This window comes from Stegostoma tigrinum, chromosome 8, assembly GCF_030684315.1.
Source record: "Stegostoma tigrinum isolate sSteTig4 chromosome 8, sSteTig4.hap1, whole genome shotgun sequence".
NCBI lineage: Eukaryota > Metazoa > Chordata > Chondrichthyes > Orectolobiformes > Stegostomatidae > Stegostoma > Stegostoma tigrinum.
Window position 1 is genome coordinate 97906257 of NC_081361.1, and position 26670 is coordinate 97932926.

Consider the following 26670-nt stretch of genomic DNA (forward strand, 5'->3'; position numbering starts at 1 on the left):
CCTCCGACACTTCCGCCATCTACAATCCGACCCCACCACCCAAGACATTTTTCCATCCCCACCCCTGTCTGCTTTCCGGAGAGACCACTCTCTCCGTGACTCCCTTGTTCGCTCCACACTGCCCTCCAACCCCACCACACCCGGCACCTTCCCCTGCAACCGCAGGAAATGCTACACTTGCCCCCACACCTCCCCCCCTCACCCCTATCCCAGGCCCCAAGATGACTTTCCACATTATGCAGAGGTTCACCTGCACATCTGCCAATGTGGTGTACTGCATCCACTGTACCCGGTGTGGCCGCCTCTACATTGGGGAAACCAAGCGGAGGCTTGGGGACCGCTTTGCAGAACACCTCCGCTCGGTTCGCAAGAAGCAACTGCATCTCCCAGTCGCAAACCATTTCCACTCCCCCTCTCATTCTTTAGATGACATGTCCATCATGGGCCTCCTGCAGTGCCACAATGATGCCACCCGAAGGTTGCAGGAACAGCAACTCATATTCCGCTTGGGAACCCTGCAGCCCAATGGTATCAATGTGGACTTCACCAGCTTCAAAATCTCCCCTTGCCCCACTGCATCCCAAAACCAGCCCAGTTCATCCCCTCCCCCCACTGCACTACACACCCAGCCCAGCTCTTCCCCTCCTCCCACTGCATCCCAAAACCAGTCCAACCTGTCTCTGCCTCCCTAACCGGTTCTTCCTCTCACCCATCCCTTCCTCCCACCCCAAGCCGCACCTCCATTTCCTACCTACTAACCTCCTCGACCTGTCTGTCTTCCCTGGACTGACCTATCCCCTCCCTACCTCCCCACCTATACTCTCCTCTCCACGTTTCTTCTTTTCTCTCCATCTTTGGTCCGCCTCCCCCTCTCTCCCTATTTATTCCAGAACCCTCACCCCATCCCCCTCTCTGATGAAGGGTCTAGGCCCGAAACGTCAGCTTTTGTGCTCCTGAGATGCTGCTTGGCCTGCTGTGTTCATCCAGCCTCACATTTTATTATCAGGCATTTTATAATGTTCTCTTGAGAGTCAGTAGGTTGCATCTTCAAAGATGACCCCTTTAAACAAGGCATTTTAAACTGGTCATCACACATCTGCTGCCACCGTTGGTGTGGCTAGGTTCCAGAATCTGCCATGGTCAAGATCTGATAGCGACTGTAGACGGTGCTGTAGACTCCATCTGGAGTGCTGTGAGCAGTTTTGGTCTCCTCGTTTAAGAATAGGAAGGATGTTGTGAAAGTTGAAATGGTTCAGAAAAGATTTACAAAGATGTTGCCAGGGAGAGGCTGAATAGGCTGGGGCTATTTTACCCTGGAGCATCAGAGGCGGGGGGTGACCTTATAGAGGCTTATAAACTCATGAGAGGCATAGATAGGGTGAATATCAAGGTCTTTTCCCAGGATAGGGGAGCCCAAAACTACAGGGCATAGATTTAAGGCGAGAGGGGAAAGATTTAAAAGGGCCTGTAGGGGCAATGTTTTCACACAGAGGGTGGTGCGGACTGAGCTGCCAGAGGAAATGTTGGGGGCTGTTAAAATTACAATGTTTAAAAGGCATCTGGATGGGTATATGAATAGGAAGGGTTTAGAGGGATATGAGCCAAATGCTTGCAAATGGGACTAGATTAATCTAGGATATATGGTCAGCATGGATAATTTGGACCCAAGGATCTAATTCTGTGCTGTACATCTCTGTGACTCCAAAAGACATTATTTAACTGGAGGCAGTTCAGAGAAGGTTCATTAGATATGGGAGAGATAACAAAGTGTGGAGCTGGATGAACACAGCAGGCCATGCAGCATCTTAGGAGCACAAAAGCTGATGTTTTGGGCCTAGACCCTTCATCAGAAATGGATTGTTTTATGAGCAAAGATTGATCAGTTTGGGACTCTACTCACTGGAGTTCAGAAGAATGAGAGATGTTCTCATTAAAACATATGGAATTCTTAAGGGGTTTGACAGAGTAACTGTTGAGAGGATGTTTCCCCTCATGGGAGAGTCTAGGCCCAGTGGGTATAGCCTGTGAATAAAGGGGCACTAATGTAAAACAGATGAGGAGGAATTTGTAATCTGTACTGAAAACAACAAATGCTGGAGACCACAATGGAGCGAGAGCAAGCTATTGTTTCGAGTCTAGATGACTGCATCAGAGCTGGAGATAAATTCGTGATCAGTCAGGGAATCGGGGTTAAGGGGAATGGGTAGGAAAGTGGGTATGAGGAATGTCAGATCAGTCACAATGCTATTGAGTGGTGGAGCAGGTTCAAGTGGCCAGTTGATCCCCTCCTGTTCCTAATCCTTATGATACTGAGCAAACTGGATGAAAGTTCAGTCCCTCCCTCCTTGCCTAATTGGGAGCGTATTTCATTTAATTTTTAAAGAAGAAGAAAATGATGACTATCTTCCTGGAATGCTTTAAGTAATTGAAACCAAATGTCACCAAAGTAGAGAGAATTGAAAGAAGAATTTTCCAGCCTTTTGCCATTGCTGGGATCTGTCTGTGATATGGGGCATGCTGTGAGCTGTAGTCATTCACTGTGGCTTTAACATTGGGTCAAGGGATGGGCATGACTACATCTCCCAGGGATCAGCGGGCCGTCCAGGTATCCTTTGATTGACAGGCTGGCTAAGAGGTGGGGGGGGAAAGAGAAAGAGAGAGAGAGAGAGCCATGGGATTGAGACAAGGTGGGTATGAGGGTATCGGACTGGATAGAGGGCCATTGCTTTTCATCCTTCTTCAAACACAGCCGTCGCTACCGAATGATTGCAAATGTAGGCTAGAGTAGTTTATATCCAGTATGTTTAGAAAAACGCAATATTTGCCTTTAATATACCTGCATTACATGCAAGACTGTATTTTGCATTCACACATCTCAACCCTAATATAAGACCTAGGAATGAGAATCCTTCTGACTGAAGTATTTGTTTTGCTGCATATTTTTCGTGACCAGGATACTCTTGGCCTGTGTTTGTAGCATTTACTGCAGTAATTCTAATTTTTTTTCTTCCTCCAAACCACTCCCACTCCCCCTCTCTCTCCCTCTCTCTTCCCCACCGCCCACCCCCCCCAACTTTCCTTTCCTGCCGTGTTGTGGCAGTTGCGACTGTTTTGAGTTTGATTTTATTTATTTCTATTTTTATTTTGCTGAAGATTGCACTGCCGCTGCTGAGAGAGTATACTTTGAATGCATGGCTTGTGATCGCTGTCTCTTGCTCGGAGATGTTAGTGCACTGATTAAATTAAGCCTCTTTCGTTTTATTTCTGAATGTGTTGTAAATCTGAGCTCCATGAACTGATGCCTTTTTCTCACTGAGGTGTGTATCGTATTTTGTATTTTTCTGGTTTGATTGCGTCCCTCATAAGAACAATTTAATTTGTGAAATGGGATAAAATGTAGACAGACTCGTTACCATGGATATGGCAAAGCTAACACATTTGTGGTCGTTCTGCTGAAAATAGACAATTGTGACAGGGCAAAATGGTTTAGCGTTTCCATAATCTGAGTTATCTTTCGATTTATGGTTCGTACTGTTCTTCTTAATCCCAGGTTTTCGATTCCTGAGTTTGGTTTTTTGCTTTTGGAAGAGCTTTCTCGTGCAGGGTAAATGGTTTTTGGGTGTATATTTACTTCCATTTACTTCTAGTCTGTTATTCTTAAACCTTTAATGTGTCAGCTTCAGATAAAACTGATGATGATTCTGGGGCGGGGGTGGGGAGCGATGGGGGGACACATCCTCAGTCAAGGGGCTGATGAAATTTGGAACTCACTACCTTGGGAAGGCGGGGGTTCATCAAGAATTTCAGGACTGAAAATGGGTAGACTTTTGCAAGACAATATTATTCAGTGGGACGTAGTGCTTAAAAATACAGATCAGAGATTATGCAGTCGGATGGCTGAGCAGACTGGATGGGCTGACTGGCCTCCTCTTGTTAACATTGACCAGGCAGAAAGTGTCGTTGTGGAATTGCATTGTGTGACTCATAATCTGGGCTCAGATTCTATCCTAATGTAGGAGTTAGGAGCAGGAGTAGGGCTTTGAGGCTATTGTGCCAGTCAGTAAGACCATGGCTGGTTTTCTACCTCAACCTTATCTCTTCACACTTCTTATTTCCCTGATACCTTAAATATCTAGATATCTATCAATCTCTCGGGCAGTGTTGTGGATCTAGATATCTAACAGTCTCTTGGGCAGTGTTGTGGAAGAGACCGACCTAGCGGTTCAGATGCATAATTCTTTGAAGGTTGCATTACTTACAGACAAGGTGGTTGAGAAGAGATTTATCATGCCTGCTTTCATTGCTCAGACCTTGGAGTACAGGAGTTGGGATATTACGTTGAGGTTATACAGGGTGTTTTTGTGAGGCTTATCTGGAGTGCTGTGTCCTGTTCTGGTCAGCGTGTTATAGGAAGGATATCATTAAACTGGAGAGGGTTCAGAAGAGATTTACTAGGATGTTGCTGGGAATAGAGGGAGATGGTGGATAGGCTGGGACTTTTTTCACTGGAGCGAAAGGGAATGCAGGGTACCTTTATAGACGTTTATAAAATCATGAGGGGTTTAGATAAGGTAAATGGCAGGTGTTTCTTTTTCCCCTAAGTGTCCGGGGGGGTGGGGAGGGTTTCAAGACTAGTGGACATATTTTCAAGGTGAGAGGAGAAAATTTAAAAAAGGCATGGGGGCAACTTCTTTTTTGTGCTGAGAGTGATTTACGTGTGGAATGATTTTCCAGAGGAAGTGGTTGGATGCAGGTACAGCTGGAACATTTAAAATAAAGATTTGGATAAGTACATGAATAAGAAATGTCTGGGGGATATGGGCCAAGCAGTGAAAGGCGGGACTAGTTTAGTTTGGGATTATGTTCAGCATGGACTGGTTGGATGGAAAAGTCTTTCTGTGCCATAGGATTTCATGAATATACTTCGTGTCTGAGCTGATGCAGTCCTCGGGGTTCCAAACATTCACTACACTTCACATGAAGAAGTGTCTCCTCAACTCAGTTGTAAATGGCTTGTCACTCTTCCTGAGGTTTTGTCCCCTGCTACGAGACTCTTAAGCTAGCCAAATCCTTTCTGCATCTACCCCATCTAGTCATGTTAGAATTCTTTCTGTTTGAATTGGGTCATGTCTCATTCTGCTAAACACTAAAGGTTGCATGCCCAGTTTCCTCAGTTTTTAGTCCTGGCCATCCTGGGTAGCAGTCTGATGATCCTTCATTGCACTCTGTCTCTGACTTGTGTATCTTGTCTTAGGTAAGACCAGGCCTGTACGCCATACTCCGGTTGTCGTCTCACTGAGGCCCTATGCAGTTTGAAGTAAGGCTTCACTACACCCATACTCTGATTCTGTTTGGGAAATGGTGAGAACAGGGAACTGAGTTGGATGGTCAGTCGTGATCATATTGAATAGCAGAGCAGCCTCAAAGGGCTGAATGGCCTAATCTACTCCTATGTTCTGTTTTCCTATAAAAGTCAACATTTCATTTTGTATTTTAATTGCGATTTGCACTTGTTTCCGAGCTTTCGGTGACTGTACAAGGAGACCCAGGATCCTCTGGATATAGTATTCTCATTTGGGGGTGAGTTAGTTCAGTTGGCTGGATGGCTGGTCTCTGGTGTGGAATGATGCCAACAGCATGGGTTCAAGTCTTGTACCAGCTAGGTTACCCTGAAGGACTCTGCTTCTCAACCTCTCTCCTCACCTGAGGGATAGTGACCCTGGAATTAGACCACCACCACCAGCTGTCATTGTCTCTCTAATGAGAGCTTGGTCCTACAGTCAGATAGGATGCTGGTGACTAACTGCACCTTCACCTTAATAAAGTGAATCATTTCACTTTGGGTTCCATCCGCGCTGCCCTTTGCTCACTATCGAAGCCTGCCGAGATTCCGTCTTTGCATCCTCCTCACCATTCACGTTCCCACCTTGATGTCATCAATAAACTTGGAAATATTGCGTTCAATTGGAATGAACGTCCAAAGGGTTGATATAAATTGTGAAAAGCTGGGGCCCAAGCACTGTCCTTTTGCAATACCCCTCTGGGGATGGACAAAATACTGACCCAGCCAGTGGTGTCCATACCCCAAGAATGAATCAAAAGATATCTTCACCCGTCAAATCGATAATGACCGGTTTATTTTTCCTGCCTGTTTTCGGTCTGTTAACCCCGTTCTCAGTCCGTGCCAGTTAATCGCATGTGCTCTAATTTTGCCCACTGTCCTCTCATGGGGAAACATCACAAAAGCCTTTGGAAAATCCAAACATGCTACATTCACTGGTTTTCTCTTTGTCTGTCCTGCTGGTTAAATCCTGTATAAACTCACACGTTTGTCCACTGAGATTTCCCATTCTTAGATCTGTGTCGACTCTGTCAGTGCTACCACTCTCCTCTGTGTTGAGATGGCGCATCCTTTTTAACACTGTAGCGTCTCGCTACCGCTGATGTCAGGCTAATAGGTCTGTGGTTCCCCGCCCTCTCCTTCAGTCAGGCAGTCAGCAGCACTGAGAGGACAGGTTAGGAGGAGAACCTCAAAGAAGCCATGATGTGGAGGTGTCAGTGTTGGACTGGGCTGGACCAGGTCAGAAATCTCACAACACTATGGATATGGATGGCAAGGCCAGCATTTACCCCCCATCCCTAGCTGCCCTTCGTACCCCTGGAAAAGATCTGACAGGGCGGGCTGCCTGCCTGCCTTGATCAGAAGTCATGTGACACCGCGTCACAGTCCATCAGGTTTATTTGAGAACACAAGCTTTCGGAGCATCTCTCCTTTCTCCAGTGTTGGTGAGAGAGGTAGCATCAGACACAGAATTTATAAGCAAAAGATCAAAGGCTCACACCATTGATGAGAATGTACTTAACAAACCTCATGATCCTCATCAATGGTGTGAGCCTTTGATCTTTTGCTTATAAATTCTGTGTCTGATGCTACCTCTCTCACCAACACTGGAGAAAGGAGAGATGCTCCGAAAGCTTGTGTTCTCAAATAAACCTGATGGACTGTGACGCGGTGTCACATGACTTCTGATCAAGGCAGGCAGGCAGCCCTGTCAGATCTTTTCCAGGGGTACGAAGGGCAGCTAGGGATGGGGGGTAAATGCTGGCCTTGCCATCCATAATATTGCACAAAAGAATAAAAAAAAACTTTGAAAGCCAAGATTACTGGGTAGCTGCTTGACCAGGAACTGCTGAGTGAACTTCTGGAATGATAGCCCCTTGCATTTAAATAGCACACTGAAAATAGACTTCACTAGGGAAGTCTTGGATAAATTTGATACCACCCACAGGAGGAGTTATTTGGTTTGGTGACCAAACTTTCTGTCACAGAGCAAAATTTTTAAGGATCGTCTTCAGAGTCACTGAATTGTTACAGTACAGGAAGAGGCCATTCTGCCCATCGAGCCTGCATTGTCTCTATTACTAAGTGCCATTGTACTGCCTTGTCCCCATATCCCCACACACCATTTCTATCCAAATAACCATCAAATGCCCCTCTTGAATGTCTCAATTGAACCTGCTCCACCACATTTCCAGGCAGTGAATTCTAGATCCTAACCGCTCGCCAGGTGAGAAAGCTATCCCTCATCTCACCCTTGATTCATTTGTAGATCACATTAAGTGCCTGTCCTTCCATTCGTTTTACAAACAGGAACATTTTCCTGATCCGCCCTCATAGTTTTGAAAACCTTGAATAAATCTCCTTTCAGTTGTCTTTTCTCTGGAGAGAACAGCCCTAAACTCTTCAATCTATCCTCGTAGCTGTAATGTCTCATTCCTGGAAACAGTCTTATAAACCATTTCTGTACTCTGTACTTGTTGGAAGAAAAACAAGAGAATGGAATATTATTTAAATGGAGAAAAACTGCAGAAAGCTGAAAGACAAAGGGACTTTAGGAAACTTGAGCACAAAACACAGAAAGCTAGCACACAGGAACAGCATGGAATAGGGAAGGCTGATGGAATGTTGGTCCTTATTTCAAGCGGATTGAAATGTAAGAGTAGGGAAGTCCGAATGCAACTACACAAGGTGTTGGTGAGACCACATCTGGAGCATTGTGAGCAGTTTTGTTACTCGACTTACTGGAGTTTAGAAGAATGAGTAGTGATCTCATTGAAACATATTAGGTTCTTAAGGGGCTTGGCAGGGTAAATTCTGAGACTATGTTTCCCTCAGATGAGTATCTAGGAACTGAGGGCTCAATCTCAGAATAAAGGGGCATCTAATTTAAGACTGAGATGAGGAGGAATTTCTTCTCTCAGAGGGTTCTGAGTCTTTGGAACTCCTTGCTGCAGAGAGCTGTGGGGGCAGAGTCCTTGTGTCTATTTAAGACTTGAGATAGAGAGATTCTTGATCAGTCGAGGAGCCAAGGATTGTGGGGAAAGTGCGGGAAAGTGGACGTGAAGAATGTCGGGTCAGCCATGATCTTACTGAATTGCAGAGCAGGTTCGAGGGGCCGTGCGGCCTCCTGCTGTTTCTAATGCGTCTCTCCAATGCATTATTCACATCTTACAAAAGTAGCACACATGACTGTACAAAATACTCCAGCTGAGTTGGGGAGGGGAGTGGGGGCGTGGAGAGGGCTGTGAGCAACGGTTGGTGATGGCGGATGATGTAAGGGAGTGTAGATAAATAATAGAATTTTGAAACATCAGGGAGTTCACTGTGATACTGAGTGGACATATGGAAGAGGGGTTGAGACCTGGGGCTGATCAGCCATGATCTTATTGGATGATTGGGCAGGTGTGAGGGACCGAATGGCCTGCTCCCCTGCCTTGTGTTTTCTGTTGGGCAGATTGTAGTCAATACTACTGCATAGATCATTCTAACACGAGGCTATCAAGTCTGAACTGGTGTTTTCCGTCTCTGATCTATCTCGGTTAATCTGATCACATCCCATCACAGTTAGTCATCCTGAACAAGGAAGGTGCCAAGAATTTAACACTCTCCTGATCCGTCCCTGCGGACTTGGTAGTGTGATGCTTTCATTGAATTGAGCTTTCCTATTTTAAAAGGAGCAAGTAATTTGAGAACTAGGTGAAAAATTACCCAGCAGTTTCTCTAAAGTAGTCCTGTCTAGATTATTCATTGTGCCATACGTAGGTGAGAACAGAAATAGGCGATATGTGGCCAGAAAACTGGGGAGGCAGGCACTAGTGTAGGGCCAGTGCTGAGAGAATGGGCACCATTGGATGATCAGTGCTGAGGGAGCGAGCTCTAATCATTGGACTGAGGGCTTTAGATTCCTTGGGCACTGGCTGTGACTCTTTGGGAGATGCCACTTGTTCAAGTTGGATAGGACACTCCTGGACAGAGCTGAGACTGAGCTCCTTGTGGGGCATTTTGCTAGTACTGTTGGGGAGTGTTTAAGCTAACTTGGCAAGGGTGTGCAAATAGGGAGAAAATGTTAGAAAGCAATGGAATGGTGAACAAAGTGCTCGGAGAGAGCAGAGCACTATAATAGAGAACAATAGGTTGATAAGCAAAGTCTAAAGCAGGTTCACGCAGCATGCCATTGAATGATTGGGTGTAGTTAATAAGATTGGGGAAATAAATCACTTCAGCTGAGACTGGGCTCAATGAGGGGCATGTCTGGGTGCTCAGAAAAGAGGAGAGGAGGGGTGGCATTATTGGATAAGGAGAGCATTGAAGGACTGGAGAAAGATGTTTCTGAAAGTTAAATGTCACAATCAATTTAGATTCATGGATACCCTACAGTGTGGAATCCATTCAGTCCATCGGGTCCACAACAACCCTCCAAACAGTGTCCCACCCACACCCACCCAGTCTCTGTAACCCTGCATTTCCTATGGCTAATCCACATCTGCACATCCCTGAACATAATGGGCAACTTAGAATGGTCAATCCATCTAACCTCCACATCTTTGGACTGTGGGAGGAAACCGGAGCACCCAGAGGAAACCCACGCAGACAGTCGCCTGAGGATGGAATTGAACCCAGGTCCCTGGCACTGTGAGGCAGCAGTGCTAACCACTAAGCCACCGTGCTGCCCCGTTTGGCTACAGGCAAGCCATAAGAAGGGTGTAACTGACATTGCCCAGTGTAATGGCTGAAGCTTCACTCAGTCCAAGGGATGCAGAGGATGGAAATTGCTGAGAAGTGTAAACGTCAGTGAGCTATTATTCACTTGTGTATCAGCTGGGCTGGTGTGGTGTAAGGGGAGGTAAGGGACAAGATTTCCTACGCTGTATTCAGGAGAATTTCCTGCAGCAGTGTGTGTCCAGTCCAATAAGAAAGGGGACGCAGCTACACTGGGGTCTTCGGAATGAGGTGGGACACGTAGCTGAAATGATAATGAGAAGTTATTTAGGGAAGAGTGATCACTGTACCATAAGATTTAGAATGATGGTGAAATGTAATATTTGTCAATCCAATATTTGACTGGTAGTCAGCAGGCTCCAATGGGGCAAGAACAGAGCTGGCCCAGACAGACTACAGGCAAAGGCTGGTAGGAAAACCAGCCGCTGAACAGTGGTGTAACTTGACAGAGGAGATGGTTAGGGCAGGGCATGTTCCCACCTCTTAGTGCTACTGAGAGGGACCCTACCTCATCCACCTCCTCAAATGAGAAATGTAAGACAAACAAGCCTAGAGCTCCCTGGATGAAAAAGGAGATAGGAATTAAGTTCAAGGAGAAGCTGTGACAGCTGTCAACTAGCCAATGCAATGAGGACCCTAGTGGGTGTGGATAATTCAAAGTTGAGGTGATAGGGTAGATATGAGCTGCACAGGGGGAGTAGGGGAAAAGAGACTAAAGGTAGAAGGCAAGTGGGAGGTCACTGTTGGTGAGTTTAATTGGAGGGTCACCACACATTGGGCAAGGCTGAGAAGGAGAATCCTTCATTGTAGGCTCAGCTGCTGCTGGTGCAGACACCCAGATAATGTTCTGGGGAGCAAACACAGAAGTTCTGAGGAAGAGCCACTCGACCTGAACATTAACTCTGATTTCTGTCCACGTAAGACTCAGGAGCAGAAATTAGGCTGTTTGGCCCATTGAATCTGTTCTGCCATTCAGTCATGGCGGATAAGTTCTTCAACCCCATTCTCCTGCTTTCTCCCCGTAACCCTTGATCACATGTGCTGCCAAATCCCCTGAGCTTCTGCAGCAGTTTCCATTTCTGTGTCTGCAGTTCTTTCTGTTAATGTTCTGGGGACCTAGGTTCAAATCCTGCTATGGCAGATGGTGGGATTTGAATTCAAGAAAGCTCTGGAATTGAGAGTATGGTGGTGACCATAAACTATAGTCAATTGTCAGAAAACTCCATCTGGTTCACTAATGTCCTTTTAGAGAAGGAAATCTTCCATCCTCAATTGATCTGGCCTACATGTGACTCCAGACCCACAGCAATGTGGTTGACTATTAACTGCCCTCTGGGCAAGTGGGGATGAGCAATAAATGCTGCCTGGCCAGTGATGCCCACATCCCATGAATGAATGAGAGATATAATAAAAGGAATAGGGCAGATTGGGGAACACATGGTGTCTGAACATTGAAGCTAGTGATAGTAGGATCTGCCGATGCTGGAGAATCTGAGATAACACGGTGTGAAGCTGGATGAACACAGCAGACCAAGCAGCATCATGGAAGCTAGACGTATGGCTGAGGTGTTAAATGAATACTTTGCATCTGTCTTTATCCATGAGGCAAATACTGCCCCAGTTGTGCTGACCAAGGAGGAGCTTTAGTTACCAGAAGGGTTTAAATGAATGACAAGGTGGTGTCGGATAAATTTCAATACATGAAGCTGATAAAGCCCTGGGAAGGCTCATTGAAGGAAATGAGAGTGAAAATTGCAAAGACCGTGGCCACAATCTTTCAAAATTCCCTGAATTCGGGTGTGGTGCCTGAGGATTGAGTAATTGCAAACCAATGTTCAAACAAAGTTCCAAAGATTTATTTATTTCTTTTCCCACTCGTAGAATGTAGGCGTTGCTGCATTGGCCCAGCATTTATTGCCCATCCCTGGTTGCTGCTTGAGAAGGTGGGGGGTGAGCTGCGTCCTTGAACCTCTGCAGTCCACCTGCTGTGGGTTGACCCACAATGTCCTTAGGGAGGGAATTCCAGGAATCCGATCCAGCGACAGTGAAGGAACAGCAATATATTTCCAAGCCAGGATGGTGAGTAGTTTGGAGGGGAACTTGCAGGTGCTGTTTGATAGCATTGTTACTGACACCTTCCATCACTGTACTGATGACTGAGGGGAGACTGATGGGGCAGTAATTGGCCGGGTTGGATTTGTCCTGCTTTTGTGTTGAGGACATACTTGGGCAATTTTCCACATTGTCAGGTAGATACCCGTGTTGTAGCTGTTCTGGAACAGCTTGGCCAGGGGGAGCGGTAGGTTCTGGAGCACAAGTCTTCAGTACTATTGCCGGAATGTTGTCAGGCCCTGTAGCCTGCACAGTATCCGGTGTCTCCAACTGTTTCTTGATCTCACGTGGAGTGAATCGAATTGGCTGGAAGACCGGTATCTGTGACGCTGGGGACCACTGGAGGAGGCCGAGATGGATCATCCACTCGGCCCTTCTGGCTGAAGATTGCGGCGAATGCTTCAGCCTTACCTTTTGCACTGATGTGCTGGGCTCTTCCATCATTGAGGGTGGGGATATTTGTGGAGCCTCCTCTTCCAGTGAGTTGTTTAATTGTCCATGATCATTCACAACTGGATGTGGCAGGACTGCAGAGCTTAGGTCTGATCTGTTGGTTGTGGGATCGCTTAGCCCTGTCTATCACTTGCTGCTTTTGCTCTTTTAGCGTGCAAGTAGTCCTGTTTGGTGGCTTCACCAGGTTGACACCTCGTTTCAGATATGCCTGGCACTGTCCATTGAACCAATGTGGATCCTCTGGCTTGATGGTAAATTAATTTATCCAACAATTGCAGATCAATCAATTTAAGTTGGGTAGTGTTGAAAGGTCTCGAAATACTAATTTGAGCTGGACTTAATGGGGCAGCGCGGTGGCTCAGTGGTTAGCACTGCTGCCTCACAGTGCCAGGGGCCTGGGTTCGATGCCACCCTCAGGCATCTGTCTGTGTGGAGTTTGTACGTTCTCCCTGTGTCTGTGTGGGTTTCCTCCAGGTGCTCCAGTTTCCTCCCACAGTCCAAAGATGTGCATGTTAGGTGCATTGGCCATACTAAATTGTCCATAGTGTTCAGGGATGTGCAGATTAGGTGGATTATGGGCGATGGATCTGGGTGGAATGCTCGGTGTGGACCTGTTGGGATGAAGTGTAGGCATCCTATGATATATCACATGGGGAAAATATGGATTGATGCCTGAGAGTCAGCATAGATTTGTGAGGAAACTTGGAATGAAACCTAAACATTTTATCAAATAATAGCAGAGTGGAGGCCATTCATTCCACTGTGCCTGTGCCCACAGAGCTATCCAAAAGGTCACACTCTCCTTTGTTCACTTACAGCCAGATGCTTTTCCCCTTCAGATATTTCTCTTGTTGCACTTCGAATCTGTCACCACCCTCCAATCAGGCCGTGTGTTCTAAATTGTACCAATTTTTTGCACATGTTTATTTTCTGCCTGTTAAGTGTCCTCTAGTTTGTTTGACCATTGCCATAAATCTGTGCTCTGGTCACCAGCCCTTCTGCTCCTGGTGATTGTCTTCATTTACTTGTTGAAACGCTACATGGTTTTGGAATATCTATCAAATTTCACTCGTTACTCCTCTGCTCTAAGGAGAATGATTCCAGTTTCTCCAGTCTTCCCCACTTTTACTGAAAACCCTCCAGGAGGAATGAAAGTTGCAGCTGCGGGATGAAACTAGCTGAATTACTTGTCGAAAGAGCCAATATAAACACGACGGCAAGAAGGGCTTCCATTATGTGCTGCATTATTTTATCTTCCTTGTACCAGGCTCTCTTGCTTACACTTTCTTTTTCACTATCACACTCTCTATTTCTTTCGCTCACCCTTGCCCACACTCGCTCTGTCTTACCCTCGATGGCTCACTCTGTTTTTCTCTTAAAGCAGTGTTTCTTATTTTGGCAACGGGAGCAATTATTTCTGTCTCTGGATTGACTGAGAGTTGCCAGCTACCTTTACATTAATTGTGTAAAATTGCACTGGTGGATTAGTACGGCTGATGTCATTTGTCAGAACACTAGCTACTGGAATGTAGCCAGTGTTCTGACAAATAGAACAATGGTTCTTATTGCCCACAATGTTCTCTCGCCTGTTCCATGTCTATTTTTGCCACCGTACCAGGTCTGTAGTTGAGCTGCCATTCATCCTGCAGGAGCAGCACGCTCTGACACTGTTCCTGCTGCTGCTGATACACAGAAAAGTCTCAAAATGTTGGATGTGTTGCCAATTGAAGGAGAGCGACAGAGAAAGAGTCAGAGCAGTTTGTGGGCATCATTGCTCTGATACTTGATTACAAGCAGTTTATAGATGTGAATGTACAGGACATGCTTTTTGGGTGAGGAGGGGCTTTTAAGGGATTAAAAGCTAACGTGGGTTTGTGGTCTTGAGATGCAGGTCAGCCATAAACTGCTTGAACATGTCATTAGTGTCACATGTAAGTTGTAAGTGACACAGTGAGAGAAAAGTGGACTCAATTTATTTGAAGAACCAAATGGATTTACTAACAATTCAAACTGGTATTTGCACGTCGAGATAAAGATGTTTGCAACCTCCTCCTAGCATTGCTTCTGCAGGACTGCACCCGGCAGATGTTCATCTGGCCTATGTCCTTGTCCTTGGCTTGTTAGCATCTCAAGTTCTTATAACAGCATCACTCTTAATGCAGTAGCGCCAGTCCCCAGTTTCTCCCAAAATGGCATGCACTGAGTGTTAAAATATGAATGTGCTATGAGAGTTGCAAAACTAGTACACAGAAGCATGAACTGAAACACTCAAGAATCTAAAGAATGTATATAACATATAGGTGGCTCAGCAGTCCCTGCAGATGTTGAGGTGTAATTGCTCAGAGGGGAATGTGCCGGGAGTGGTGTTCCCATGTAGCTCTCTGATGAAGGGTCTAGGCCCGAAGTGTCAGCTTTTGTGCTCCTGAGATGCTGCTTGGCCTGCTGTGTTCATCCAGCTTCACGCTTTGTTATCTTGGATTCTCCAGCATCTGCAGTTCCCATTATATCTTCCCATGTATCTGTTGCCCTTGTCCTTCTAAACGGAAGTGTTTGTGGGTTTGGAAGATACTTTCGAGTTCTGTTAATGGAATCTGGTGCTTGCAAATTTTGTTATCTGACTGCAGAGTTCTTCACAATTTCAGCCACATTCAGCAAAGTGTGGACATGATATTTCTTTTTTTCAAAAAAGCCTTTTTTATGCAAGTTTTGATGGGTGTGGAAATTATAAACAGCTCCATTATTCATAGAAAGCTAATGGCATGCTGGCCTTCATAACAAGAGGAATTGAGTATAGGAGCAAAGAGGTCCTTCTGCAGCTGTACAGGGCCCTGGTGAGACCACACCTGGAGTATTGTGTGCAGTTTTGGTCTCCAAATTTGAGGAAGGACATTCTTGCTATTGAGGGAGTGTAGCGTAGGTTCATGAGGTCAATTCCTGGAATGGCGGGACTATCATATGTTGAAAGAATGGAGCAACTGGGCTTTTATACACTTGAGTTTAGAAGGATGAGAGGGGATCTGATTGAGACGTAAAAGATTATTAAGGGATTGGACACTCTGGAGGCAGGAAGCATGTTTCCGCTGATGGGTGAGTCCAGAACCAGAGGACACAGTTTTAAAAATAAGGGGTAGACCACTTAGAACAGAGTTGAGGAGAAACTTCTTCACCCGGAGAGTTGTGAATATATGGAATGCTCTGCCCCAGAAGGCAGTGGAGGCCAAGTCTCTGGATACTTTCAAGAAAGAGATGGATAGAGCTCTTAAAGATAGTGGAATCAAGGGTTATGGGGATAAGGCAGGAACAGGATACTGATTGTGGATGATCAGCCATGATCATAATGAATGGTGGTGCTGGCTCGAAGGGCTGAATGGCCTGCTCCTGCACCTATTGTCTATTGTCACTCAAACAGCTCAGCCTCTGATAACTCTCAATCACCATCCCTATCACAGTGCCTCCTGATGGACTAATCAACTGTGGCTGTAGCCTATACAACATTAGCTCTAGACAATTGATTCCATTATTTAGTTTTACACAAAGCTGGCTGTTTTTGCAGCATTTATCATAGCTTAGCGGTATCTCTGTAGTTTTTTTTGAGATGTACCCAAAGTGCATCTTCCCTTAGTTCCAATACAGAAACAGAAATTGCTGGTGTAACTCAACAGGTTTGGCAGCACGTGTGGAGAGAAAGCACAGTTAACATTCTGAGCTTGGTGATTGCTCATCAGAGCTGATAGCAGCTCAGAAAGACTGGCAGGATAGAGTGGGTTAGCCATAGGGAATACAGGGTTACAGGTGTAGGGTATGGGGCTGGGTCTTTGTGCGATGCCATTGTCAGAACAGGATCATGTGTGCGGTTGGGTAATGGGACTCGGGCTTAACATTCCTGAACTTGAGGTTGAGTCTCAGACGCTGCAAAGCCCCCAAGTCTAAGACGAGATGTTCTCTGAGGTTGTGCTGAGGCTTTCTAGAGTAGATCTCCAGCAGGAATGTTGGTGTGGAAACATGGTGGCACGCAATTGGAAACTCTGGATCATTTCTGCAGAGAAAACGTAGGTATTCTGCAAGGCAGAACCTAATTTCTGATGGCTATCTTTATTTTTGTTTCTTCATTATGTGGTTCTGCAACAGTTAAATTGAAATAAAGCATAGCTCCATGCTTTCATAGAATTCCCACAGTGTGGGAGCAGGCCATTCAGCCCTAACCCTCCAAAAAGCACTAACTTCCATTCAGCACTAACCCTCCAAAAAGCATCCCACCCAGAGCATAATGTTTAAGATATCTATGTCTGAATCACAGAATGATTCTGAAAGGAAGTGACCCTGGAAATATTGGATCCATTAGTGGTGATCTTTCATAATTCTATAGATGTTGGAGCAGTTTCTACAGATTTGGAGGGAGGCAAATGTAACAACACTACTTGGAAAGGGAGAGGGAGAAAAAAAGAGGTGCAAATCAGTTAGGCTAACATCAACAACAGGGCAACTGCTGGAATCTATCATAACAGGTGTGATAATAGGATATTTGGAAAGCATAAGGGGGATTGGACAAAGCCAGTGGGTTTATGAATGGTAAATTATTCTTAAATTTTCTAAGAATTTTCTGGGTGTGTAACTGTCAGAATAGGTAAGGGAGAACCAGTGGATGTGGTGCGTTTGAACTTTCGAAAGACTTTTGACAAGGCTTGTCTTAATAAGTTAGAGAGCAAAGTTAAAGGATGTGGAACAGGGAGAATACAATGGCATGGATTGAGAATGGTTGACAGACAGGAATCAGATAGTGAGAATAAATGGGTCTCTCTCTGACTCATGAGTGGTGTACCACAGGGGTCACTGCTTGAGCCTTAGCTGTTTACACTATATATAAAAATGACCTGGATGAGGGACTTGAATGCAACATTTCCAAGTTTTCTGATGACCCAGAACCAGATAGGATTGTGAAGAGGATGCGAGGAAGCTTCAGGATGATTTAGATTGGTAGAGAGAGCGGGCAAACACATGGCAGATACAGTACAATGTGGCTAAATGTGGAATCCTTTGTTTAAGCTGAAATTTCGAAAGGATGTCTATAGCCTTCCATTCACCGTGGGCAAGTTAGTAATCAGCTTTTTGATGCTCCCTCTCTATTGCAATGTTCTCAATGTCTGAGGTTGCTTCCATGTGGCTGTGTTTCCCCAATTGTTTCTATATCTTTCTTTTATGTTGTACATGTTGGGTTTTATTTTATATTTTTGGTTACAGGGCACTGTGAGGGTGTGGGCAGCTGGTTACAGGGCACTGTGAGGGTGTGGGTGACCTTGGAGAGGGGTAACCTTCAGGAGTCATGGCTGTGCAGAGGGAAACAAATGTACAAAACCACCCCCCCCGCCCTGCTATCTCCAGAGCTGTCAGAGAGCATTACATGTATCCAGCAGTCCAGGCCTGGCTAGGAGCAGGCCCTTACCCGATATGTTCCCTTTCCCTGTCGGATATTGACTGGACCATATAATTCCAGCCTTTTCCGTCTATCACGGGAAGCCAGATTCCTGATTATTTCCCAATCCTCACACGTACAGTTTCTAACTGAACCATTCACTTTGTTATTGGACTTTGTGTGTACCCTTCGTTAATTCTTGCACAAGGCGCCCCCCAGACTGCCTCAGGTTCGGGGTATGGCCGAGGGGGCTCCTGTCTATTTGAAATCACAAACTTTCTGTGCACTGCTCCTTCATCAGGTGCAGCCAGAGATGGCACACACACACCGAGTTTATAAGCAGAGAGACCAAAGGATCATACAACTGGTGTGAGTGAAGTGAACAAAGCTAAAATGGCTGGGTAGAGAGCTCTGTTAGAAAGAAGTTGTAAATTTTGATTGATTAAGATGCAAATTCCAGAATCTACTTCAAGTACTGACCTGAGATGATTAAAGATTCTATCGACATCCACACAACTTTCCAAACTTCAGTCTCTGCCTATAGACTTTGTGTCTGTGTGCCCTCTCTCACTGCTGCCGACGAAGGAACAGTGCTCCGGAAGCTTGTGTTTTTAAATAAACCTGTTGGACCATAGCCTGGTGTTTTGTGATTTCTGGCTTTGCCCACCCCAGTCCAACGCCAGCCCCATCATCTCAGGCTGTTCTGAAGCGTTGTGTGCAGTTTTGGTCCCCTTATCTGAGGGAAGATGTTCTGGTGATGGAGAGAGGTTTAGCAGACTGATTCCTGACTAATGATTGGATTGGTTAGGCTTATGTTTGCCGGAGTTTGAAACAACGAGGGGGATCTCATAGAAGCCTTTAAAATTCTAACAGGGCTAGACAGGATAAACCAGGATGTTGCCAGTCACTGGGGACCCCAAAACCAGTAGTTACAGTCTGATATGTGGTGGACCATTTATGACTGAGATGAGGAAAAATGTCTTCAACAAGAGAGTGGGGAGCTTGTGGAGAGTCCGTAATTAAGAAAGCGAATGTAATGTTGTCGTTTATCTCAAGAGGGTTGGAATATAAAAGCAGCGATGTGCTTCTGAGGCTTTATAAGGCTCTAGTTAGGCCCCATTTAGAATACTGTGTCCAATTTTGGGTGCTACACCTCAGGAAGGACATACTAGCCCTGGAGCATGTCCAGCGGAGATTCACACGGATGATCCCTGGAATGGTAGGTTTAACGTATGATGAACGGCTAAGGATCCTGGGATTGTATTCGTTAGAGTTTAGAAGGTTGAGGGGTGATCTAATAGAAACTTACAAGATAATGTATGGCTTAGAAGGGGTGGACGCCAGGAAGTTGTTTCCGTTAGGCAGGGAGACTAGGACCCGTGGGCACAGCCTTAAAATTAGAGGGGGTAAATTTAAAACTGAAATGAGATGATATTTCTTCAGCCAGAGAGTGATGGGCTTGTGAAATTCATTGCCACTGAGTGCAGTGAAGGCCGGGACGTTGGATGCCTTCAAGGCAGAGATGGACAAATTCTTGATCTCAAAAGGAATCAAGGGCTACGGGGACAGTGCAGGGAAGTGGAGTTGAAATGTCCATCAGCCAGCCGTGATTTAAATGGCGGAGAGGACTTGATGGGCTGAATGGCCTTACTTCCACTCCTATATCTTATGGTTTTATGGTCTAATTCTTTGCTGCAGAAAGCCTTTGTGGCCAAAATATTGAATGTTTTCAAGAAGGGGTTGGATATGGTTCTTAGGGCTAAAGGATCAAAGGAGCTGGACAGAAAGTGGGAACAGAGGACTGAGTAGGATGATCAACCATGATCGTGTTGGGGATAGGACAGGTCCAAAGGGCTGAACGGCATACTCCTGCTCCTGTTTTCTACACCTTTCTAATGAAGCTAACAATCTTACAAATACAACTCAGCTTCTCCACTGAAAAGAAAGACATGTTTCCCCATGGTACTATTTTAATGAGCCAGATTCAGCAGTTTTACAAATCAAAAGAGTCACGATGACCCCAAAGTGCCCTATCGATCTAAAGTATGCAAGGTTTGAAATTAGAATCTTGTTAGTCTGTGTCAGCAGTGTCTCTGGGCAGGATTCCTGCTTTCTGTTCACTGATTGTGGATTCAAATTCCAGTCTAGGGACCAGAGCTCAGGGTACCAGTGCAGGACTGCAGAGTGCTGCAGTGTCAGACGAACTGTTAAAGCTTCTGTTTTCAAGTGGACACAGAAGATTGCAGATGTTCTGTTTCATATTGAGAGCAAAGAGATATCCTTGGAGCCCTGGCTAATACTGATCCCTCAACCATCCTTACATACACTCCCTGCGCTGTAGCCATAGAGTCATACAGCATGGAAACTGATCCTCCAGCCCAAATCGTCCATGCTGACCAGGTTTCCTGAAGCAAGCTGGTCCCATCTGCCTGCATTCGGACCACATCCCTCTAAACCTTTCCTATTCATGTATGTGTCCAAATGTTTTTTACTTTTGTAACTGTACCTGCATTTACCACTTCCTCTGGCAGCTCATTCCATATACGCACCACCCTCTGTGTGAAGCCAGTCAGTAACTGGCTTCAAAGTGCTTTGTCCCTGGTTTTGTGAAATGCATGATTCAGTTGCAGTGTCTTTGTTCTTTTTACTCAGCCTGTGTGCACATAAGTTGCATTGTGAGTGACAGTTTGGAAATGTGAGTGCACGTTGCTGCGAATTTGAGGGGAACAGGCGGCAAACAGTTACAGTGATTCCTGGCCCTTGTGAATCTCGTGTTTTGATTTCAGGGATGCGCAAGGACTCGGAAAGAGAAAACGATTGAAGCGAATGCTTTGCTAATTAACCCTCCGGCAGCTGCAGCCTCTCTTGACAGCGAGTGTATGGAAGCAGAACTGAAGGAAATTGAAGAATGGAACAGTCCTGCAGGTTTGAATTTTTATTTTGTGTGTGTGTGTGTGTGTGTGTGTGTGTGTGTGTGTGAGAATGGGAGGGGCAGCTGAATGGAATCAAATCCCACTTCCCCACTGAGGACTTGAGCAGATTGCAGCGTTCTGCTGGTAATTAAGTGCTGAGCTGAGGGTGTGCAGCATTGCTGAGAATGCCCTTTCTCTCCGCTGTGGTACTGAAATAAAGGCCCCTGGTCCTCCTTTGAGTAAAGTCATAGAGCAATGCATCACAGAGGCAGACCCTTTGGTCCATCTCATCCATACTGCCCAAGTTTCCCCAAACTAAACTCATCCCAGTTGCCTATGTTTGGTGTACAATATCCCGTGGCACAGAAAAAATAGATTAACGGGTTGTTCACTGCTCCTGGGCAATATTACATTTCCATGATTAGTTGTACATTTCTGCCCTTCCCACCTCCCCCCTGTTCACCTTGCAGCCTTCCCTAGATTTCACCCTGTGCTCTCTCTACGCTCACCTAGTCTGTAAACTCCCACCCCATTCACCCTAACCTCCTGGCCACCTGGTTCCCCACCTGGCCCCTATCGTAGACACCATGATAAACAGTCTCCCCTCCCCCTCCCCCTCTCTCTCCCTCCCCTCCCCCCCACTTCAGTGTTCACCCTTTCTCCTTTTAAACTTGCTTCCCCACGTCCTTCTCAAAAACACCTTAACTAACCCTTGACACTTGTGCCCCTACAAATGACTGTCCTGCCTTCAACCTCTTCCCTCGCCAAACCATCAAGACATTTTGGGCACAGTGAGACCGTTCAGTCCATTGGGCGGGGTGGGGGTGGGGGTAGCAGTGGCGGGGAATTGCCTCAAAATAAGGGGGAACAGATTTGAGGACAAAATTCTTCACCCAAAGGGTTGTGAATCTGTGGAATTCTCTGCCCAGTGAGACTACCTCGTTGAATGTTTTTAAGGCAAAGTTAGGTTTTTGAACAGTAAATGGATTAAGGGTTGTCATTGAGGGGGTGTGGGTAAGTGGAGCTGAGTTCACGAAAAGATCAGTCATGGTCTTATTGAACGGTGAAGCAAGCACGATGGGCTAAATGGCCTATTCCTGCTCCTCAGAGATAATGGGAACTGCAGATGCTGGAGAATCCAAGATAACAAAGTGTGGGGCTGGAAGAACACAGCAGGACAAGCAGCATCTTAGGAGCACAACTCCTGCTCCTTTTTCTGTTTCAGGCAGCCCAATGGTATCAATGTGGACTTCACCAGCTTCAAAATCTCCCCTTCCCCCACTGCATCCCGAAACCAGTCCAGCTCATCCCCTCCCCCCACTGCATCCCAAAACCAGCCCAGCCTGTCTCTGCCTCCCTAACCTGTTCTTCCTCTCACCCATCCCTTCCTCCCATCTCAAGCCGCACCTCCATTTCCTACCTACTAACCTCATCCCACCTCCTTGACCTGTCTGTCTTCCCTGGACTGACCTATCCCCTCCCTACCTCCCCACCTATACTATCCTCTCTACCTATCTTGTTTTCTCTCCGTCTTCGGTCCGCCTCCCCCCTCTCCCTATTTATTCCAGAACCCTCACCCCATCCCCCTCTCTGATGAAGGGTCTAGGCCCGAAACGTCAGCTTTTGTGCTCCTGAGATGCTGCTTGGCCTGCTGTGTTCATCCAGATCCACGCTTTGTTATCCTGCTCCTGCTTCTTCTGTTCTTTTGTTAATCTTGAACCCCCCACAGAACACGTCTGTCAGCCTCATTGCCTTCAAGTCTCTGGCCAGTTTTGCTTTGGAGTCACATTCCGTCTCTATTTTCCATCCTGTGCAGTATGTGTCTGAAACTTTAAGCCTGTGACCCTCTTTGCCCTTTCATAGGGGATCGGTTTGACCTCATCTGCCTTATCTAAACCCATCGCAGTCTTTTACTCCATCGATCAAGTCACTCCTCACTCGTCTTAACTCCAAGTCAGCAAATCCCCAGCTTTTCCAGCCTCCCCTTGTAGCTAATACTCCGCTCACTCCTCGACCCATTCTGGTCAAGCACCTCTGCACCTTGTCATGGACCCTGTTATCCTTCCTAAAGTGTGCTGGTCAGTAAGAGACTCAGTATTCTAGTTGGGACCTGACTAGAGCTTTTTAAAGTTTCAGCATACCGTCTGTGATTTTGTGCTTCAGTAAGGCCATTAGATATGGGAGCAGAAGTAGGCCATTCGGCCCATCGAGTCTGCTCTCCCATTCGGTGAGATAGTGGCTGATCTGATGATCCCTAACTCCCCTTTCCTGCCTTTCCTCACACTTCTTGATTCACTTACTGATTAAAAATCTCTCAAACTTCAATAGTTAATCACTCAGCATTGGCAGCCCTATGCAATAGAGAATTCCACAGATTTACTACTCTCTGAGAGAAGAAATTCCTCCTCATCTCTGTCTTAAATGTGAGGATGTAATGTAAAATCCTTATTCTGAGATCACATCTTCTGGTCCCAGACTATCCCACAAGGGGAAAAATCCTGTCCACATCTACCTTGTCACATTCACTAAGAATCTCGTACATTTCAGTAAAGATGTGTCTCAAACTTCTAAACTCTAGTGGGTGCAGACCCAGTCTATTCAGCATCTACCTGGTATCAGTCTGGGGAACCTTCTGTAGACCTCCTCCAATGTTAGTAAATCTCCCCTTAAATAAGGGGACCAAAATTTGTCACAGTATTCCAGCAGTGATCTGACTAATGCCTCGCAACATTTTAGTGAGACTTTCTGTTTTATAGCCCAGTCCCTAGGAATTAGCACCCACCATTTGCCTTCCTCATTTCCTGCTGATATATCCGTAAGAACTGTCAAATCCCTGTGTGCTACACCTTTCTGCTGTCTTCCTCCATTTGAATAATATTGATCTTCTCTCTTCTTCCTATCAAAATGCGTAACTGCACTTTTTCCCACATTATATTTACCTGCTAAGCTTTTGTCCATTCACTTAAATTGTCTATAATCCTTTTGTAGATTCTGTCTTCCTCAACACTTTTTGCCCACCCAGCTTTTTTTCATTTTCAAACTGGGCTGCGGCATACTCACTTTCCTTATCAATATATATTTGGAAATAATTGTGGCCCCAGCATTGATCCCTGTGACCTCAGCACCAGTTACAGGGTTCCACCCTGAAAATGTCCCCTTATTGTAACTCTCTGCTTTCTATTATTTAGCTACAGACTCGCCACAGTGTGGAAGCAGGCCATTCAGTCGACACCAGAGAGCATCCCACCCAGACCCAGCTCCCTACTCTAGCCCTGTAACCCCGCATTTCCCACGGCTAATCCACCAAGCCTGCATGTCGCTGCACACTGTGGGCCATTTAGCATGGCCAATCCACCTAACCTGCACTGTGGGAGGAAACCGGAGCACGCGGAAGAAACCCACACAGACACAGGGAGAACATGCAAACTCCACACAGATAGTTGCCTGAGGATGGAATCAATCCTAAGTCACTGGTACTGTGAGACAGCAGTGCTGACCAGTCCTCTATCCATAGTAATATCCTGCCTACAACACCTTGACTCTTTTTTATTACGTAGAACCATACAGAATGGAAACATATCCTTCAATTCTATCAGTTCACACGGACCAAGTTTCCCAAACTAAATTAGTCCCACCTGCCCGCATTCGACCCGTTTCCCTCCAAACCTTTCCTATTCGTGTACCTATCCAAATCTCCTTTAAACATTATATAACGGTACTGGCATCCATCATTTCCTCCAGCACTTTGGGGTGGCACGGTGGCTCAGTGGTTAGCAGTGTAGCCTCACAGCGCCAGGGATCCAGGTTCATTTCCGGCCTCGGGCAACTATCTGTGTGGAGTTTGCACATTCTCCCCGTGTCTGCGTGGGTTTCCTCTGGGTGCTCCGGTTTCCTCCCACAGTCCAAAGATGTGCAGGCTAGGTGGATTGGCCATGGGAAATTGCCCGTAGTGTTCAGGGATGTGTGGGTTATAGGGGGATGGGTCTGGGTGGGATTCTTCAAGGGGCCGTGTGGACTTGTTGGGCCGAAGGGCCTGTTTCCACACTGGGAATCTAACCTAATCTAATTTAATACTCTGTGTAAAAAAACAAATTGCCTCATGACTTTTTTAAATTGGTTAGCGCTGCTGTCTCACAGCGCCAGGGACCTGGGTCTGATTCCACCCTCAGGCGACTGTCTGTGTGGAGTTTGTGCATTCTCCCCGTGTCTGCGTGGGTTTCCTCCCACAGTCAAAGATGTACAGTGTAGATGCATTGGCCGTGCTCAATTGCCAATAATGCCCAGGGATGTGCAGGCTAGGTGGATTAGCCATGGGTGATGCAGGGATAAGGTAGGGGCTGGATCTGGGTGGGATGCTCTTTGGAGGGTCAGTGTGGACACTATGAGCTGAATGGCCTTCTTCTAGACTGTAGATATTCTATAACTAACAAAAAAGAGCTGTCGAAACAGAACCAACAATCCTTCTAAAAGAAAGTGGACGAATGTGTAAAAATGGAACATTTAAAATATTTATAGGGGAAACATGTCAAAGTGGATAAGTGTTGGAGAGCTCACGCAGGTGAATGGCCTCTGTCCGTCCTGCACCATTCTATAACTCTATCTCCTGACTAACAAATTTACTGAAATTCCAGAAAATGTGAAATTTCTGACAGTGCGATTATGTTAATAGATATCAATTAAGGAGATGGAGGCATGTCAAACAGAAATTTCACACACTATGTCACCTATCAGTATTCACTTAGATTACTAATTCAGATTTTCAATTACAGATTGTATGTAAGGAAACTATTTTGATATATCCCTGATATTCCATAATGGGTTGATTTCATTGCAGTAATCTGGAGTACTATATCCATATTTACGTAATTAATATTCAACAGTGTCACTAGACAAAGACTATTTTATCTTTCAAAAAACTGTAAACTAATCAAATGTCTTGTGGAAATCTAAATATATTATTCCCACTGTTTCTCTTTTTATCCTGTTGAACTCCTCAAAGAATTTTAATATGTTTTCAGACACACCATGCTGACCCTGTTTGGTCATGTAATGTATTTCTAATGCCTTGCTTCCACATCCTTTATAATTGACTCCAACGTTTTCCCAATGACAGATTTCAAGCTAACTGGCATTTTGTCACAATTTTTTAATCTCCTTCCCATTTTAAATACATTGGCAGATTTCCAATCTTCTGGAACTTTTCCAGGATCCAAAGATTTTTGGATGATTCCTCACTATCTCTGTAGCTACTTCCTTCATATTCTAGGACACATCCCATCAGGTGTAGGGGATGTACTGACCTTTTAAACCCCCCTTAGTCTTCCTAATACCTTCTCTGTAGAGCTAGTTATTATATGTATTTCTCTTCCTTGGATTTAAAAAAAATTGTAATGCTATTAGTGTCTTCTACTGTGAAGACTGATGCAAAGTATTTATTTAATTTCTCTGCCATTTCCTAGTTCCCCATCATGAATTCCCCTGTCCTGTCCTGTAAGGGGCCTATGTTCACTTTGTCCTGTCTCTCATTTTATACATTTAAAGAAGCTCTTACTGTCCATTTTGATATTACTTGTTAGTTTACCCTCAAAGTTTATCTTATTTTGTTGACATTTTTGTGTTGGTACTTAAAACTTTCCCAAATCTCTGGCTTGTCATTAATCTTTGTCATGATGTAGGTTTTTATCTTCTTTCAATTTGATGCCACCCTTAACTTCCCTGCTCAA

The 26670-nt window shown here is 45.5% G+C and overlaps 1 protein-coding gene across 7 annotated transcripts in view; it reads left to right on the forward strand.

Annotated features, from left to right (window-relative positions):
- Positions 1–26670, forward strand: part of samd13 (sterile alpha motif domain containing 13) — a 177826-nt gene that overhangs the window by 20004 nt on the left and 131152 nt on the right. For 5 of the 7 annotated variants that reach the window (XM_059648160.1, XM_059648162.1, XM_059648163.1 and 2 more), the window contains exon 3: positions 20822–20960. In XM_059648160.1, the coding sequence (XP_059504143.1) occupies positions 20822–20960 (139 nt within the window). Of the gene's footprint in view, positions 1–2650; positions 2688–3100; positions 3318–20821; positions 20961–26670 lie in introns of those variants that run through there. The other 2 variants (XM_059648165.1, XM_059648164.1) reach the window with 2 other exon arrangements.